Below are 20,087 nucleotides of genomic sequence, written 5' to 3' on the forward strand. Positions count from 1 at the left end.
GGACGAGTGTTCTATAGGAACTCACCCCGCACGCTTACCTTTTTGGGGCCACTGAAGATCTTCCTATTGGTCTCCCTGCTCTCCTTGGATTTCTCCACCTGTTTTGCCTGAGGTCTCCTGGGCATCTCTAGGCCCACAGAGGCAGAGTTGTCCTCTGGGAAGTCCATCACATCTACAGGGGACATGCCAAATGTAAACGTGTGTTAAGACTAGGGCAGATCATCACAGTTCATTGCCAAGTCTATATAATTACATATAGAATTGTGAATCTTTGTGACCAAGTCATTAATAGCCAAAAGTATTTCATTAGAATAGATTATTGAACATCTATATTCAGATCTACACTGGCATGTATGTACGCATGCGGCGAAATACACAAACACATAATATTCTGAAAGTATTCAGACCCCTTGTTAAATTAGCTTATTCTAAAATTGATTGATTTAAAAAATTTAAAAAATCATCTTTCAATCTACACACAATACCTCATAATGACAAAGTGAATACAGGTTTTTTGAAATTTGAGTATTCATTAAAAATAAATACCTTATTTACAAAAGTATTCAGACCCTTTGCTATGTGACTTGAAATTGAGTTCAGGTGCATCCCGTTTCCATTGATCATGCAACTTCATTGGATTCCACCGGTCGAAATTAAATTGATTGGACATGATTTGGAAAGGAGAGCTCCAAGACAGGATTGTGTCTGTCTTGTATAGGAAAGAGCTGTGTGTGGATGAGTCTCAGTTTTCTTATCAGGACTTATCAGTTTTGTTTGTTTGTGCTCATCCAAACCACTGCCCCCCCAGAAATTGCCCCCGCTAATGGCCTTACAGACCTACCATGAAGGTTGAAACAAAACGTTACTCGCTTTCCTAAATAGCTTTTGAGGAATGTAATAATATAACATTAGCATTTAGTGAGGATCCTGTGAAGAGATCTCAAAGTCCGTGTTATTGACCTCGCCTGAGGCCTAAGTATGCCCTGTACTGATGCCGGTCTGAGGCCTAAGTATGCCCTGTACTGATGCTGTGTATTCCCAAGTGGGTTTGGTAGTACTGACCACGCCTGAGGTCCTGTCCCTGACCTGTGTTGCTGCTGGTCTGACTGTCCAGCTCCTCACTGCTGGACAGGGGGCTGTCCACCCTCATCTCCATGGCAGCAAGGGAGGCTGTGGCTGCAGCAGCGGTGGCTACAGCCCTCTTAGCCTTCCTCTCTTTGGCGTGGGAGCCCTCGTCTTCGTCGCTGTCACTGCCGCTCATATCGTCAAAGCCAAAGTACTTAATCTTGTAATTGGAGCTGCCAGATGCCACAGAGTCAGAACTGCCGCCCTCCTGGTTGGCACCACGGCCTGCCTCATTTTCCTCGAAGCCAAAGAAGTCCAGCTTGGTGTCTTTCTTGGCCTTGCTCTGTGTAGGTCTGAACCTGGGAGAGAGAGAGAGAGAGAGAAAGGATAGAATATTGTCCAAAATAATATTGCAATATATAACAATCACTAGTACGTAGCAGGTCGTCACCTGATGGCCTTGGCCGGTGCTGGTTCATTCTTTTTTTTCAGGCGGCCAGCCTCTCCCGGGTCTGTCAGGGGGGCAGCCACGGCGGAAGCGGGGGTGTATTCCTCCATGATCCGGTCCTGAATGGTGACGTTAAACATTGACAGGCAGGACGGGTGCAGCACTGTGTAGTCTCTCGTCCTCCCACGGCCCGCCGGCTTGTTGCTGTTCTCCGTATTGTTGGTCTTGAGTGGGCCAGATCCGGGCCCACTACTGAAGGATGTGCTGGTACTGGTGCTAGTACTACTGGTGCTGTCAGAGTCCCCAGCCTGCTTGCCTTTGTTGGGCCGGTGGTAGGTCCGGCAGTTGGTGCTAGCCCTGAGGAGAGACTGGGAGTGGTCCTGGAACTCTGAGGGCTCAATGGGGACTTCGAAGTCCCCCTGGCCCAATACGTAACTGGAGGTCGGCTCTGGGGATGGCTTGTCCTCCCTGGCCAGACCCAGGCCATAGCTGCCCGCGCCACCCCACATTGAGGGGTTTCTAGTGGGCTCTGGGGTGGGCGAGGTAGGCCCCAGAAGCATCACAGCATCCCAGTTGTCGTAAGAGTCCTTGGCCTCGCTCTTTAGGGTGGTGGTCTGAGCGATGGGCTTCTTGTCGCTCTCCGAGGCGTTGCTGTACCATGAGTAGCTATGTTTCTCTGCAGTCGCACCCTCATTAGACCAACTCGGTTGGCTTGGCTTGGCTGGAGGAGGAAAAACAATGTATTAGCACCACATAAGTCTTGGCAGTTACCGTCTCTGACAGAGATGTAGAATAGAGCAGCTGAAGTACTCTAAAAAGAAAGTTGATGCCTGTCACAATGCCGCATGGGTGCCATTTTCACAGCAGAAATTGGAGATAACCATGTATTAGGGAGTGTTTACTGCTAGGGCTGTGAGAGGAGCAGCACACCCTCGAAGCTTTTAGCAAAGCTGGAGAAAAATCTCAATGCCGAGTCAGGTAAACATCTCCAACTTAATTGGTCTCATTCACCACAACAGGAGCAGACCGGGTTAGCCTACATGTGAAGACAGGGTGTGGACATTGAAAACACGGGCACCTGTTATTATTTATTTGGGACAGCAATGACTTCCTAAACAACTATACTTGAAGTTGATTTTGAATAAGCTGCTTACATACCACTTGCATGCAGGCATGCACATTCTGGTGAATCCCCCTCAAAAGCAATAACACACCCCCAAAAAAACATTCATATGATTTACGGCGTTAAATAACAGTGTTCAACGGTGTTAACTAACAACATGTGCCAACAACATTTTTTCCCGGTATAATAAGGTTGGGAGCAACATGTGAAAATAGTTTAGGAAATATTTTGCAGCTCAAGTTGAATACAAAACTCACAATGCAATGCTCTCTCTGGGCATACTGGCTGGCCAGCTAGAAAGCAAATGTAGCTACACACAATACTACCAAAGTCAATATGAGCATGTGATTGTAGCTAGCTAGCTGTAAAATAACCTAAATAAAACAGCAGTATCAATTTAGGAGTGTATAATCTCACCATGGTCAACCTGGTACAGGTAACTGCCAAAATAAAAGATAGCCCTTTGAGTAAATGAGGGATACAAAGTAGGTTTGTGTTGGAATAGTAACCGTAAGGTAGCGAGATCGAGTCCCCAAGCTGACAAGGTAGGTAAAAAATCTGTTGTTCTGCCCCTGAACAAGGCAGTTAACCCACACTGTTCCGTCATCGAAAAGGCCGTCATCGAAAATAAGAATTAGTTCTAAACTGACTTGTTTAGTTAAATAAAAGGTTAAAAAATAATAAATGTTGAAAGCAAGTGCTTCCACATAGGTGTGATTCCTGAATTAAATTAAGCAATGAACATCACATCATGAGCTTAGGCTCATGCATTAAAAAAAATGCCCAGTCACTCATTATTTTGGCTACCACAGCTAGAAGAGATCTCCGTGACTTTGAAAAGGGGTGTCAAAAGGAGCATAGGGGTTTAAAGTGTGTCTCTCAGTCACCCAATCTCAACCAAATTGAACACTTACGGGAGATTCTGGAGCAGCGCCTGACAGCGTTTGCCACCGTTGCAAAAAATTGTAATATTTATTTCTGCTGAGATGCGTTTTAAAATGGATAGTTGTAGGCTCAATGACTGGAAGTCTAAGGGAACAGCTAGCATTTCATTGTGTTGCCTGGCCAGTGTTGCACTGTATACCGAAACGTCTGTACTTTTTCAATAGTTATTTATCATGAAGAAACAAAGGATTCTTCCTGGCTAGCCTTGATTGGCTGAGATAATGGAGAGGCTGGTCATGCTGAGAGATGAGTCCTGATTGGTCTGCCATGCCATAGGCTACTGCCTATAACATAAAATGGGGGCATCCCTAAATCAGTAGTCTAACACAGATTTGTTTTTAAAGATAATAGCAATGTCATTGAACCAGAAATTGCTGCGTTTTCTGATGACCGTGATGGGGAAGAAACTGAGCTCAAATGTTTTCAGAGAAGAAGTGGACTGAGTTTTGAACTCAGTGGAATGCCTGGTAGAAGCAGAGTATGAGAAGGACATCCATTTAGAAGTTTGATTGAAAATGCGCAGAGTTGAAGAGAACTCAGAAGGCTCGTATAAAACAACTCACTCGATTACATGTACAAGGAGTTTGTCTGCCATGAAGCATTCATCCATATTAGTATCTAATTTAAACGGGAAGCGTTTAGTTCCTGTAATTGATTCTGTTGGAAAGGGGAGAAATTGTGCTTTACAATGGTATTGACATTACAGTTGATCTGGAAGTATTGTGTTTTTGGGGAGCTAAAATAAGGTAAATTGTACAGACCAAGGCAATGTACAAAAGTGAGTGAGTTTACATTAGATGTCTAAACAAAATACTCCACTTTGCCAGATGATTACATGACCCATAAACTTAGCCAGGTGTGTCTGGGGGTGATGTGGCAATCTATTTTAGTTCATGAACGTGTGAACAGGTCTAGACAATGGCGACCCATCCACTTAGCGAGATGTGTCTGGGGGCTGATTTGATATATAGTAAATGTAAAGAACATGTTCAGATATAGGCCAATGACTATATAGCGTATTTTTTACCTGGATATGTTCCTTATTGTAGGCTACTACTTTCACCCCTTGTTTCCTACACTACCTTAAAACCACAAAATGTAGCATATGGCCTCACATGAATACTTAGAGCTGGGTGGCGCTAAGGCTTAAGAGGGTGTGAACATCTACAATCGAAAATCAAATCAAGAGTCGGCTTTCTATTCCGCAACAAAGCCTCCTTCACTCACACTGCCAAGCTTACCCTAGTAAAACTCACTATCCTACCGATCCTCGACTTCGGCGATGTCTTCTACAAAATTGCTTCCAACACTCTACTCAGCAAACTGGATGCAGTCTATCACAGTGCCATCCGTTGTCACTAAAGCACCTTATACTACCCACCACTGCGACTTGTATGCATGCTCTAGTCGGCTGGCCCTCGCTACATATTCGTCGCCAGACCCACTGGCTCCAGGTCATCTACAAGGCCATGCTAGGTAAAGCTCCGCCTTATCTCAGTTCACTGGTCACGATGGCAACACCCATCCGTAGCACGCGCTCCAGCAGGTGTATCTCACTGATCATCCCTAAAGCCAACACCTCATTCGGCCGCCTTTCGTTCCAGTACTCTGCTGCCTGTGACTGGAACGAATTGCAAAAATCGCTGAAGTTGGAGACTTATCTCCCTCACCAACTTCAAACATCAGCTATCTGAGCAGCGAACCGATCGCTGCAGCTGTACATAGTCTATTGGTAAATAGCCCACCCATTTTCACCTACCTCATCCCCACAGTTTTTATTTAATTACTTTTCTGCTCTTTTGCACACCAATATCTCTCTACCTGATCATTTATCACTCCAGTGTTAATCTGCAATATTGTAATTATTCGCCTACCTCCTCATGCCTTTTGCACACATTGTATATAGACTCCCCTTTTTTCTACTGTGTTATTGACTTGTTAATTGTTTACTCCATGTGTAACTCTGTGGTGTCTGTTCACACTGCTATGCTTTATCTTGGCCAGGTCGCAGTTGCAAATGAGAACTTGTTCTCAACTAGCCTACCTGGTTAAATAAAGGTGAAATAAAATAAAATAAAAACATGAATGGGCATACTAAAAAAAGATGCCAGTGTGAAACACATTTGAAATAAGCACAACTTTCCCATGTTTCCCCCAATTGCAGTGTATACTTTTTTTTAAACTTCATCTTTAATTTAACTCGGCAAGTCAGTTAAGAACAAATGTATATTTACAATGACGGCCTACACCCGGGAGCCCACGACTATAATATACCATTTTGATGCTGAGTCCGTACTTTAATAAAAATGTACAAAGCCAATCTTGTAAATGGTACATAAAAATGAAATTGAGAGATGTAGTCACAAAATGTGTCTCACGGATCAAGCCTGTATCAGCACAGCCTTCCCCTTATCCAGTGATGCCAATTTAGCAATTTTGTTGCTAGATTAAGCAACTTTTCAGACTACCCTGGCAACCTTTTTTCCAAAACAGCACCTAAGCAACAAATTGAGCTACTTTTAAAAATGTATTTTGAACTTTTAGCAACTTTTGAAAAGTGACAAACGCTAGAATGCACGCATTTTTCCCTCTAAATGACAAACGATTTCCTCTGTCACACACTCAATCAACACACGTGCCTGGCTGCAAACGTGCATTGTGAGTGACGTCTGCAGCAAGCGCTCAGCTCGTGCACAGGCAGGAGCCGGCCAGCAGAAATTTCCGCAAATTGCAAATCATTGTTGGCTGACTGCAGCTGCCTGTGCACGAGCTGAGCGTCTGCTGGTGACGTCACTCACAATGCACTTTTGCAGCCAGGCATGATAACTACCAATACACTGCTTAAAACTATAATTGTTCAGAATGTGTAGGTTTACTAGATAAAAAAAATATATAAAAAATGTATGTAACTGTTAAATAATGTGTATTGTTAAATAATTAAATGTGTTGTTTAAAAATTAAAAATATCTGATCATATAAAATGTGTTGTTTATATTACTTTTACAAGTAAAAATGTCATAAATCTAAACAAACGAATGTCAAATCGTATTTTTCACCGAAACGGCCAGCCAATTTGAATAACGTTAGTGTATTCTACGTAATGACGCAGTTTTACGTTACTACGCAATGATATCACAACGTCATTTAGCAACTTTTAGCAACAAATCGACCTGCCTAATCATCCCAAATTTCTCTTAAATGCAACTCACATCTAATCCACTATTTGTCATGCGTGTGTATTCTGATCTTTAATCTGAATATACTTCTAAGGATTTGGGTGACTTGAGGTATCCCTTCCCCAATTTTAGAGTTACAAGGAATAAACCAGTATACATACTGTTTATAGGCAGATGTAATATATATTTTTTAATTGTTATACGTACTATTAAAAAATAAATAAATTAAAAAATAGACCTGCCTCTAGCAACTTCCCCTAAAAATTAGTTGGCAACACTGCCTGCACGCACCGTACATGCTCCACTTATACTCATTGCTAGCTTGAATTGGGAGTCTGGGCTGCATTATGTTAGCTCCCCACTCATGCTGCACAGAAATTAACGCACTTGAATAATCTGACAGCGTGTAAAAATGTTTCAACTTAATTCCTAGTCGCAAAACAACGTCCATAGAGTCTAGAACACTTTATAATGCAAGATGATACTGGTAGCGTTCAGCTTTGTAGTAGGTCAACTTTTCTTCTAGCTGACGCTAAATCTAACACTAAAGCTAACATCAATTCACTATCCCTAGTACTTTGGTTGTGATAGCCACAATGCAAAATACGCTGATTTCAAAACTGATTGCAACAAAAAACATATTCACTTTGATTATCCATTACCTCAGCTAACTGACTACTCCAACTCAGCGCAGGTCTGACAATTAGGCTACCATTAATTCAACATGTCTCGTCAATGGTGAGCTGACCATCACATGGCAACCTACAGCTATATCAAGATGACATATCAATAACTGATTAATTAACATAGGCCTACTAATATTTAACAGTCTAACAACTTTCTGTGAAGGGCAGTATTAGCGAAACTTCTCTGCCATGTCAGTTACCATCTATGCTAGCGCACGTTTCCTTTGCTAGTCATAACGCCCCCGACTACTACCGGTGCGAAAATCAAAGCACGGGTGGGGATCGGAATCGGAGACCATCCTCTCTGGAATTAATGTTGTCTAATATTTGCTTTGTGAATGCCGCAAACTGCGTTTTGAGATGCATAACTTTATGAGCTGGGTTGTCGGTCTTAGTAGTAAATCCGCTACGGAGATTCCTTAGTACTTCTGGTAAGTGACGTTTGGGGCTTACCAGAAGGTTTAATACAGTATATCTTGGAATGGCAAAGACACCGTAAGGAAATCTGGATACCGCCCAACCCTAGCTGATGCGATCGGGAGTGCAGGTAATGCTTCAAAAAGCGTTATGAAGTGTGATAGGGAATATGATTAAGCACCGTGATGACATGGCATACCACACTTTCCTAGACATAGAAGTTAAATCATGGTGAAAATATATGCTTTACCTACTCATAGAACATAGACCAGTCGTCACCAACTGGTTGATTGCGATCGACTGCTCATTCTCCCAGGCATTCCTAGTCGATCTCCAAGCATTTGTCAAAACCAAAGATAAAGCTTTCCTATTTTTATTTATTCGTCTCGCGCTATTCCCTGTAGGTGCACCCGATTCAGCTGCCCTGTACGCCAGGTAGGCGAAGTGTTCACATTTAATTTGTCTGAAGGTACAAACTGCCTTCCCGGCAGACCCGGAGAGAAAATCAAGTGCACTATGGGCCTACCCCTGGCCAATCGGATTGCTCACATTACCATGTCTGCAGTAGCGTAGCAAGCGAAAGCAAAGTTGATACTGTGAGATTTTAAAAAATATTTTAAAACCATGACTAGAGAGAACTGTTAACGAATACAGCAAAGAGCTGCTGTTTTTATGAGCGAGCTCATGTTTAAGTTCTTACTCAGCACAGACTTTTATTCAACATTTTATAAGCCATAAAATGCAGTTGTTTTCCTACCCTTGCGCTATAACCAGCACTGCAATGAATGAGTAGGAAAGCAAATGATTTCAAATGTATTCTCACTTAGCTGTGCCTCACAAGAACTACAACAGATGCTCTATTACCGGTGTGATTATATAGCCTACCTCAAATTCTCATACAATTTTTTTCTGAATTGTTATATAAATACAAATGTATGGTCCTTAAAACATGTGCAGGGCAATTCAAGCAAAGCCAAAATGCAGTGATATTGTATTGGGCCAATAGCCTACAGCACAAACCTCATTGCTAAGGTACTGTTTTTAATAGGTTCATGTTGCATATGCTTACATTTTTGAAGTCATGTTAAAAACAAATCTAAACGATAGATCTCGGCTTGCATTTTGACTCGGTGAGCTTGACAGAAAATGGTTGTGACCACTGACGCATCACCAAATTGACAGGAGTTTCATTCTGGATTGGACTATCCCTTTAACCCTTACACAGATTGAAAAATGGCAGATTTGGAAACTGATTAGTGCCTAAATTGGAACACAGTGGCTGTACAGTAACATTATATAAATTACATCAGAGCTCAGGCTCTGCGCTTCAAAGCTCTGACTGGATTTTTACTGACAGCTATTCTGAGCACCCCATGCGACAAGCCCCCATCCCTCCCTCTAATTGGGCAACTTTTGCAAATGTTTTATTGTCTGAATGAGGCAAATGCTGTAAATTAAGAGAACTCAATATATTTTGAAAGATGAGACATTGAGGATTATAATAAATACTGCTTTGATGTCATTCAAGCAAGCCAAACACCCGTTAGTCCAAATGTGCACTTTACATTTCCATATCAGTGTCAACGTTCATGATCACGACACCATCATTAAGTTTGCCGACTATGCAACAGTGGTAGGCCTGATCACCGACAACGATGAGAGCCTATAGGGAGGAGGTCGGAGACCTGGCAGTGTGATGCCAGGATAACAACCTCTCCCTCAACAAGACAAAAAGGAGATGATTGTGGACTACAGGAAAATGAGGAACGAGCTCGCCCCCATTCTCATCGACGGGGCTGTAGTGGAGCAGGTTGAAAGTTGCTACTCATGCGTAGTCAGTCACTATACCTATATGTACATATTACCTCAATTACCTTGACTAACCTGTGCACCGCACATTGACTCTGTACCAGTACCCCCTGTATATAGCCTCACTAATGTTATTATTAATATTTTAAAACATTTTTCTTAACTGCATTGTTGGTTAAGGGCTTGTAAGTCAGCATTTCACTGTAAGGTCTACCTGTTGTATTCGGCGCATGTAACTACATCAAACAAATCAAATTGTATTTGTCACAAGTATAGGTTGACCGATTGGAGGACCAAAAAAAAAGATACAAATTAATCTGAGGTTTTTTATATATTTGTAATAAGGACAATTACAACAATACTGAATGAACACTTATTTTTACTTAAAATACATAAATCAAATCTATTTAGTCATACTTATGAGCCTGCTGCTGCCTACCAACGCTCAGACAGACTGCTCTATCAAATCATAGACTTAATTATAATAAACACAGAAATAGGAGCAGTTGGTCATTAATTAATATGGTAAATTCCAGAAACTATCATTTAGAAAACAACATGTTTATTCTTTCAGTGAAATACGGAACCATTCTGTATTTTATCGAACGGGTGGCAACCAAGTCTAAATATTACTGTTACATTGCACAACCTTCAATGTTGTCATAATTATGTAAAATTCTGGCAAATGAATTACGGTCTTTACAGTTTGCAACGAGCCAGGCGGCCCAAACAGTTGCATATACCCCGACTCTGCTTGCAGCGAATGCAAGAGAAGTGACAATTTCCCTAGTTAATATTGCCTGCTAACATGAATTTATTTGAACTAAATAGGCAAGTTTAAAATATATACTTCTGTGTATTGATGTTTATGGTTAGGAACATTTGTTTAACGATTGTGCTTTTTTCACGAATGCATTTTTGTTAAATCACCCATTTGGCAAAATGGAAGTACGCTGTGATTCGATGAGAAATTAATAGGCACCGCATTGATTACATTAATCTTTTTTAGTCATGAAAGTGTATTGAAATTACTTAGGAACTGTGCACACTTTGGAGAGGTGCACCTAGATGTTTCATCACCGACAGGTCCAAAATGGAATTTAAGCTTTTCATCCAAGGGAATTCAGCGAAGTTTGGATGGATATCATACAAAGCAGCTAGTTATTTGCATTTCTGACAAAAGCTGTGTCACAAATAATCCTGACCTTAACTGAGCTTGGTTAGACCTACTCTATGAGAAAAACCATATCACAAGAGAGATGGTACATCCTCGCTCTTTACATTTATGACTTCAAAATAACTAGTTATTTCATGGTGTTGTGGTTTTTGCTGAGAATGCCAAGCCATTTAATGAACGGGCTGTGTTTGGCATTTCCCTACCTCCTATGTAAATTATTTTAATGGGAACGTTTTATTATTTCCAAATCCTTTGCACTTGAGAAATCTGACAGAGAAAATGCCTGATTAGAATCCAACCAGAGCTGTAACAGACCTTGTTCATTATGCAGTCGGTCCTTTGGAGGGATTGAAACTACCCTCAGTGTCTGGGCACTCAACGCAGAGACGATCACACCTTCGTCACCATCACTGAGCGCTTCAGTTATCCTTTTTTGTGGTCAAATTAAGCTTATAAACGATTAGCCACATTAAAAAAGGGCAGAACACTAAGCTTGATGAATCCTTAATGGAGCTCAATAAGTATTACCATCATTACCAAGTTCTGGCTCTGAAAAATGTCCTATAATCTCTGGTCTGCTCGGATTGACTTCCCCGCCAGCCAAACAATGAGTTTCTACGGGTGGACAAGTGAACACTGGGCCTTAGAGGATATCCTGGGTTTGTGTAGGAACGTGGCAGTGTTGCTAAATGTTCAAATGATTGATACTTTCAGTTCTTATAGACTGAAAGAATATACACTCAGTGGCCAGTTTATTAGGTATGCCCCATTCACAGAGTGAGTCACGTGGCTTGCTTTATAAAGCAGGCAGATAGAGGCATTCAGTTACTGATTGATTGAACATTGGATTGGGCAAAACTAGTGACCTAAGAGACTTTGAGCATGCTGTGTTTGTCGGTGTCAGGCGCATCAGAAACAGACGGCCTCCTGGGCTTTTCACACATGACAGTGTCTAGAGTTTACCGAGAATGGTGCAACAAATGTGTCAGCGGCAGTCCTGTGGGCGAAAACAGCGCGTTGGTGAGAGAAGTCGAAGGACAATGGCAAGAATCGTGCAAGCTAACAGGCGAAGTAGGCAAATAGCGGCGCAGTACAAGTGGTGTGCAGAACAGCATCTCTGTATATGCACAACCCGCCCACGTCATGGATGGGCTATTGCAGCAGGCGACCACACCGGGTTCCACTACTATCAGCTAAAAGAAAAGGCGGGCACACGATCACCAACACTGGACAATTTCATATGATACAGGTAACTGCCAAAATAAAGGAAACAAAGTGTATATACAATAAAAATAGTGTACCGGTTCTTTTAAGTGATAGCCTACATTCCAGTTTAAAAAAGTGATGTGCTTGCGAGACAGAGGAAGAGCAGTTCTTACATCTTTGTTCAAAATTCAAATCACCCTTCATCATTCAGTTCCTTCAAACTCAAGTGCACAATTATCAGTTTTTATCTGGTTTCAATTACCCATTCACGTCATTAATTTAGTGAGGAAAGAAACATTAGCACCTGGCACCAAAAGTTAACACCGAACACAGAAGCATTATCAGTTGAACTCCCCCTTGCGATGACGCAATGTGCCAAACATGTACCTTAATGCGCTGCAGTATAAACTTGATTGAGGAACCACTGTACATAGTTTATGCTCATCAAACCCTTCAGTGACCACTGTGGATTAGGACATTGGCTATGCCGCCAAAGGGTAGCCAAAAATAATGGCCTGTCCAGCATTTTTATACATGACCCTAAGCATGATGGGATGTTAATTGCTTAATGTACCCCTAAATTACTTAAGACACCACACTGGGGTCAATCTCACAACTGTTTTTCTCAAGTGTAATTTTTCACTGAGATTACAATATATACTCTTATTTAATTACTTTTTTTTTTTTTATCAGATACTATACATTAAGAACATTCACAAAATTCTCATTACCGTAACAGTTCTCGCAGTCCAAAAAAGTAACATTGATCCCCTAATGAAAAAGGCCAAAGTTAAACATAACACTGAAAATAAAAAATATTTTAAATGAAATTATAGAAATTCTAAAATAAAAACATTGACTTTCCTCCCCAATTTGACAATGTTGGTAATGAGAAGGCCAAGTGAGGTAAAGGGAGTGTTGGAGAACATAATTCTGAATGCATTTAAGCAAATAAATTAACGTAACATCCTCTAGATCAGTGATTCCCAAACTTTTTATAGTCCTATACCCCTTCAAATATTCAACCTCCAGCTGCGTAACCCCACCAGGGTCAGCGCACTCTCAGATGTTTTTTCCCCATCATTGTAAGCCTGCCATGAGTTTGTCACTTCCCACGAGCCAGGTTGTGGCAAAAAGCTCTTATAGGACCAGGGCACGAACAATAATAAATACGTTTCCTCTTTATTTAGCCATCTTACACATGAAACTTAATTTGTTTATCAAAAATAGTGAATACGGCACCTTGCAAAAGTATTCACCCCCTTGGGAATTGTCACTATGTTGCATTACAACATTTCATTTAAGTAGATTTTTTATTTGGTTTCATGTAATGGACACAAAAGTCAAATTGGTGAAGTGAAAAAAATAAAAACTTTCAAAATCAAAAACAGACAAGTGGTGCCCCCTTTGCTATGAAGCCCCTAAATAAGACCTTGTGCAACCAATTACCTTCAGAAGTCACATAATTAGTTAAATGAAGTCCACTTGTGTGCAATCTAGGTGTCACATGATCTCAGGATATATACACGTGTTCTGAAAGGTCCCAGATTCTGCAACACCACCAAGCAAGCGGCACCATGAAGAACAAGGACCTCTCCAAACAGGTCAGGGACAAAATTGTGGAGAAGTACAGATCAGGGTTGGGTTATTAAAAAAATATCATAAACTTTGAACATCCCAAGGAGCAATATTAAATCCATTATTTAAAAAATGTAAAGAATATGGCACCACAACAAACCTGCCAAGAGAGGGCCCCCACCAAAACTAACAGACCAGTTAAGGAGGGCATTAATCAGACCAAAGATAATCCTGAAGGAGCCGCAAAGCTCCACATCGGAGATTGGAGTATCTGTCCATAGGACCACATTAAGTCATACACGCCACAGAGCTGAGCTTTATGGAAGTGTCCAGAAAAAAAGCCATTTGCTCAAAGAAAAAAAATAAGCAAACACATAGTGGGGCAAAAAAAAATATTTAGTCAGCCACCAATTGTGCAAGTTATCCCACTTTTAAAAAATGAGGCCTGTAATTTATCATAGGTACACTTCAACTATGACAGACAAAATAAGAAGAAAAAAAATCTAGAGAATCACATTGTAGGCTTTTTAATGATTTAATTTGCAAATTATGGTGGAAAATAAGTATTTGGTCACCTACAAACAAGCAAGATTTCTGGTTCTCACAGACCTGTAACTTCTTTAAGAGGCTCCTCTGTCCTCCACTTGTTACCTGTATTAATGGCACCTATTTGAACTTGTTATCAGTATAAAAGACACCTGTCCACAACCTCAAACAGTCACACTCCAAACTCCACAATGGCCAAGACCAAAGAGCTGTCAAAGGACACCAGAAACAAAATTGTAGACCTGCAACAGGCTGGGAAGACTGAACCTGCAATAGGTAAGCAACTTGGTTTGAAGAAATCAACTGTGGGAGCAATTATTAGGAAATGGAAGACATACAAGATAATAATCTCCCTTGATCTGGGGCTCCACGCAAGATCTCACCCCGTGGGGTCAAAATGATCACAAGAACGGTGAGCAAAAATCCCAGAACCACACGGGGGGACCTAGTGAATGACCTGCAGAGAGCTGGAACCAAAATAACAAAGCCTACCATCAGTAACACACTACGCTGCCAGGGACTCAAATCCTGCAGTGCCAGACGTGTTCCCCTGCTTAAGCCAGTAAATGTCCAGGCCCGTCTGAAGTTTGCTAGAGAGCATTTGGATGATCCAGAAGAAGATTGGAAGAATGTCATATGGTCAGATGAAACCAAAATAGAACTTTTTGGTAAAAACTCAACTTGTAGTGTTTGGAGGACAAAGAATGCTGAGTTGCATCCAAAGAACACCATACCTACTGTGAAGCGTGTGGGTGGAAACATTATGCTTTCGGGCTGTTTTTCTGCAAAGGGACCAGGACGACTGATCCGTGTAAAGCAAAGAATGAATGGGGCCATGTATCGTGAGATTTTTGAGTGAAAACCTTCCATCAGCAAGGGCATTGAAGATGAAACGTGGCTGGGTCTTTCAGCATTACAATGATCCCAAACACACCGCCCGGGCAACGAAGGAGTGGCTTCGTAAGAAGCATTTCAAGGTCCTGGAGTGGCCTAGCCAGTCTCCAGATCTCAACCCCATAGAAAATCTTTGGAGGAGTTGAAATCCGTGTTGCCCAGCAACAGCCCCAAAACATCACTGCTCTAGAGGAGATCTGCATGGAGGACTGGGCGAAAATACCAGCAACAGTGTGTGAAAACCTTGAAGACTTACAGAAAACGTTTGACCACTGGCAATGCTAACAAAGTATTGAGATCAACTTTTGTTATTGACCAAATACTTATTTTCCACCATAATTTGCAAATAAATTCATTAAAAATCCTACAATGTGATTTTCTGGATTTTTTTTCTAATTTTGTCTGTCATAGTTGAAGTGTACCTATGATGGAAATTACAGGCCTCTCATCTTTTTATGTGGGAGAACTTGCACAATTGGTGGCTGACTAAATACTTTTTTGGCCCACTGTATGTGTTTGCCAAAAGGCACGTGGGAGACTCCCCAAACATATGGAAGAAGGTACTCTGGTTAGATGAGACTAAAATTGAGCTTTTTGGCCATCAAGGAAAGCGCTACTGTAATTGCTGGACTATTAAGCGCACCTGAATATAAACCGCACCCACTGAATTATTTATTTTTTTAAATGTATTTTGTACATAAATAAGCCGCACATGTCTATAGGCCGCAGGTGCCTACCGGTACATTGAAACAAATTAACATTACACAGCCTTTAAACGAAACACGGCTTGTAACAAAAATTTAAACAGTAGCCTACCAAGAAAGTCATTGGTCACCATCTTCCTCCTCCTGTGCACTGAAACCACTGAAGTCATCTCCTTCGGTGTCGGAGTTGAAACGCCTCAGAATTGCTTCATCCGATGTTGGATCGTTCTCATTGTTGCTCATCACTTTCATCCGGAGGCAAATACCCCGCTGAGCTCATGCTGCCCCTTCAACACGCAGCAGTCCAGCCTTTCGAAACCCGTTGATGATAGTGGATTTTTGACAATGCTCCACGCTGTCAGGACCCACTGGCAGACTTGACCATAAGATGCTCTTCGCCTGCGGCCCGTTTTAGTGAAGGATTTCTCCCCACTTGTCATCCAAGCCTCCCACTGACCAAGGAGCGCCACCTTAAATGCACGATTTACACTGATGTCGAGTGGCTGCAAATACTTTGGGCCATCTGCTTTTCTTCCCTCTGAAAGCTTTTGTTGTATTTTTGCACTGAGTCAGTTCCTCACGCTGCTGTTTCCAACGTCTTATCGACTCATTAAGGCCAAGCTCCCATGCAGCAGCTCTATTTCCTTTTCCAACAGCCAAATCGATCGCCTTCAACTTGAAAGCTGCATCATATGCATTTCTCCGTGTCTTTGCCATGATGAGGGTGACAAAATTACTACCGTAATCAGAATGATGGGAAGTTTGAGCGCACTCGATTTACGTCACATTATGTGACGGTGCTCAGTTTTTTGGCGGCATGAAGCGAGAAAAATCCATAAATTAGCCACGTCATTGTATAAACCGCAAGGTTCAAAGCGTGAGAATAAAGTAGCGGCTTATAGTCCGGAAATTACGGTATGTATGGCGCAAACCCAACACCTCTCATAAACCCAAGAACATCATCCCCACAGTGAAGAATGGTGGTGGTAGCATTATGCTGTGGGAATGTTTTCCCATCAGCAGGGACTGGGAAACTGGTCAGAATTGAAGGAATGATGGATGGCGCTAAATACACGGAAACCTGTTTCAGTCTTCCAGAGATTTGAGACTGGGACGGAGGTTCACCTTCCAGCAGGACAATGACCCTAAGCATACTGCTAAAGCAAGACTCGAGGTGTTTATGGGGAAATGTCTTGGAATTGCCTAGTCAAAGCCCAGAACTCAATCCAATTGAGAATCTGTGGTATGACTTAGACTGCTGTACACCAGCGGAACCCATCCGATTTGAAGGAGCTGGAGCCGTTTTGCCTTGAAGAATGGGCAAGACCCCCAGGGGCTAGATGTGCCAAGCTTATAGAGACATACCCCAAGAGATTTGCAGCTGTCATTGCTGCAAAAGGTGGCTCTACAAAGTATTGACTCTGGGGTGGTGAATAGTTATGCGTGCTCAAGTTCAGAAGTCTTATTTCTTGTGTCACAAAAAATATTTTGCATCTTCAAAGTGGTAGGCATGTTCTGTAAATCAAAAGATACAAACCCCCTAAAACATATATTTTAATTCCAGGTTGTAAGGAAACAAAATAGGAAAAATGCCAAGAGGGGTGAATACTTTCAGAAGCCACTGTAACTCACCACAGGTTAATGGACTTGAAAGGATGCACATAACTCTGCAATGTTGTATTGGAGAGTCTGTCTTAAATCATTTTCCACACAGCCTGTGCCTGTATTTAGTTTTCATGCTAGTGAGGGCCGAGAATCCTCTCACATAGGTACATGGTTGCAAAGGGCATCAGTGTTTTAACGGCGCGATTTGCCAAGGCAGGATACTCTGATCGCAACCCTATCCAGAAATCTGGCACTGGCTTCTGATTCAATTAAATTCCCACATAACCGCTTGCTGCAATTTCGATGAGAATCTCTTGTTCAGATATCAGTAAGTGGACTGGAGGCAAGGCATGATAGAGAACAAATCCGGTTTGTGTCATCCATTTCGGGAAAGTACCTGTGCACACAAAAGAAATCATACAATGATGGAAAGACCTGTGTGTTGTCCTTGTTAATGCAGACAAAGAGCTCCAAATTCTTAATTATAGCCTCAATTTTGTCCCGCGCTTTCAACCGTTCGCTGCCTGCACCCACACGCCCGACTAGCATCATCACCCTAGATGGTTCCGACCTAGAATATGTGGACATCTATAAGTACCTAGGTGTCTGGCTAGACTGTAAACTCTCCTTCCAGACTCATATCAAACATCTCCTATCCAAAATCAAATCTAGAGCCGGCTTTCTATTTTGCAACAACGCCTCCACTGACGCCGCCAAACTTACCCTAGTAAAACTGACTATCCTACCGATCCTTGACTTCGGCGATGTCATCTACAAAATAGCTTCCAATACTCTACTCAGCAAACTAGATGCAGTTTATCACAGTGCCATCCATTTTGTTACTAAAGCACCTTATACCACCCACCACTGCGACCTGTATGCTCTAGTCGGCTGGCCCTCGCTACATATTCATTGCCAGACCCACTGGCTCCAGGTCATCTACAAGTCCATGCTAGGTAAAGCTCCGCCTTATCTCAGTTCACTGGTCACGATGGCAACACCCACCCGTAGCACGCGCTCCAGCAGGTGTATCTCACTGATCATCCCTAAAGCCAACACCTCATTTGGCCGCCTTTCCTTCCAGTTCTCTGCTGCCTGTGACTAGAACGAATTGCAAAAATCGCTGAAGTTGGAGACTTATTTCCCTCACCAACTTTAAACATCTGCCATCTGAGCAGCTAACCGATCGCTGCAGCTGTACATAGTCCATCTGTAAATAGCCCACCCAATTTAGCTACCTCATCCCCATACTGTTTTTATTTATTTACTTTTCTGATCTTTTGCACACCAGTAGCTCTACTTGCACATGATCATCTGATCATGTATCACTCCAGCGTTAATCTGCTAAATTGTAATTATTCGCTCCTGAGGCCTATTTATTGCCTACCTCCTCATGCCTTTTGCACACAATGTATATAGACTTTTTTTCTACTGTGTTATTGACTTGTTTATTGTTTACTCCATGTGTAACTCTGTGTTGTCTGTTCACACTGCTATGCTTTATCTTGGCCAGGTCGCAGTTGTAAATGAGAACTTGTTCTCAACTAGCCTACCTGGTAAAATAAAGGTGAAATAAAAAATATATATAGTTTCTGATATTTAATCCATTTAATCCTAGATTCAGATCATTTAGGTGAAAAAAAACATCACCCAGATAGGCCAGTTGTGTGAGAAACGCATCATCATGCAAGCGGTCAGACAAGTGAAAATTATGGTCAGCAAAAAAACTTTAAGCTCGTCTCAATTCAAAACTTGATAACCAGCGCACTTCTGTATGTTGTAAAAGCGTTACATGGTCGTTGCCCATATCATTGCAAAGTGCAGAAAATACACGAGTTCAGGGGCCTTGCTTTAACAAAGGTAACCATTTTCACTGTCGTGTCCAAAACATCTTTCAAGCTGTCAGGCATTCCTTTGGCAGCAAGAGCCTCTCGGTGGATGCTGCAGTGTACCAAAGTGGCGTCGGAAGCAACTGCTTGCATGTGCGTTACCACTCCACTATATCTCCCTGTCATGGCTTTTGAACCATCAGTACAGATACCAACACATCTTTACCACCAAAGGCCATTTGATGTCACAAAGCTGTCCAGTACTTTAAAAAAAAAATCATGTCCTGAAGAGGTCTTCCTTAATTGACCCCCCATAAATGTGACAGACATACCAGGAGCTGTGCCCACCACGTCTCACTCTTCAGCTGTAACGCATAGAATTCACTGGCTTGTATGTGAAGCAGTAATTGTTTCAAAACATCTCCTGCCATGTCACGTATGTATCATGGAACAGTGTTGTTTGATGAAGGCATTGTCTGTATAGATTTTTTGGCCTTTTCCACCAGCATGGTCCCAGCCATATCTGCAGCAGCAGGAAGAATTAAGTCCTCCACAATAGTATGGGGCTTGCCTGTCCTAGCCACTCGGTAGCTCACCATGTAAGATGCTTCTAGCCCCATCTCATTAAATAGTATCTGTTGCCTTTATACATGTCGACTACTCAAGTCTTAATTCTCGCATGTTTTGTTTCTAAAATGTCTGCGCAAGAGTGAAGGTTTTGGTGAGTTGTGAGATAGTACTTTTGCACATAAACACACCGTGGCTGAAGAAAGGCACTACTCCTAATAAGTGAACCCCAAATCAATCAATGTAGTTCATCATATTTGCCCCTCTTCGATGGTCCAACGTCCCTGTCTGTTGTTCTGTGCTTTCCCGGGT

The 20,087-nt window shown here is 41.9% G+C and overlaps 1 protein-coding gene across 3 annotated transcripts in view; it reads right to left on the minus strand.

Moving 5' to 3' along the window:
* LOC118357508 (wings apart-like protein homolog) overlaps positions 1-20,087 on the minus strand; it is a 52,839-nt gene that overhangs the window by 26,656 nt on the left and 6,096 nt on the right. The window contains exons 1-4 of one of the 3 annotated variants that reach the window (XM_035734664.2): positions 8,115-8,136; positions 1,517-2,234; positions 1,063-1,424; positions 39-172 (exon numbers count right to left, since the gene is read on the minus strand). In XM_035734664.2, coding sequence (XP_035590557.1) covers positions 39-172; positions 1,063-1,424; positions 1,517-2,234; positions 8,115-8,118 — 1,218 coding nt within the window. In that variant the 5' untranslated portion in view covers positions 8,119-8,136. Of the gene's footprint in view, positions 1-38; positions 173-1,062; positions 1,425-1,516; positions 2,235-8,114; positions 8,137-20,087 lie in introns of those variants that run through there. The other 2 variants (XM_035734662.2, XM_035734663.2) reach the window with 2 other exon arrangements.

This window comes from Oncorhynchus keta, chromosome 24 (assembly GCF_023373465.1).
Source record: "Oncorhynchus keta strain PuntledgeMale-10-30-2019 chromosome 24, Oket_V2, whole genome shotgun sequence".
In the NCBI taxonomy this organism is placed as follows: Eukaryota; Metazoa; Chordata; class Actinopteri; order Salmoniformes; family Salmonidae; genus Oncorhynchus; species Oncorhynchus keta.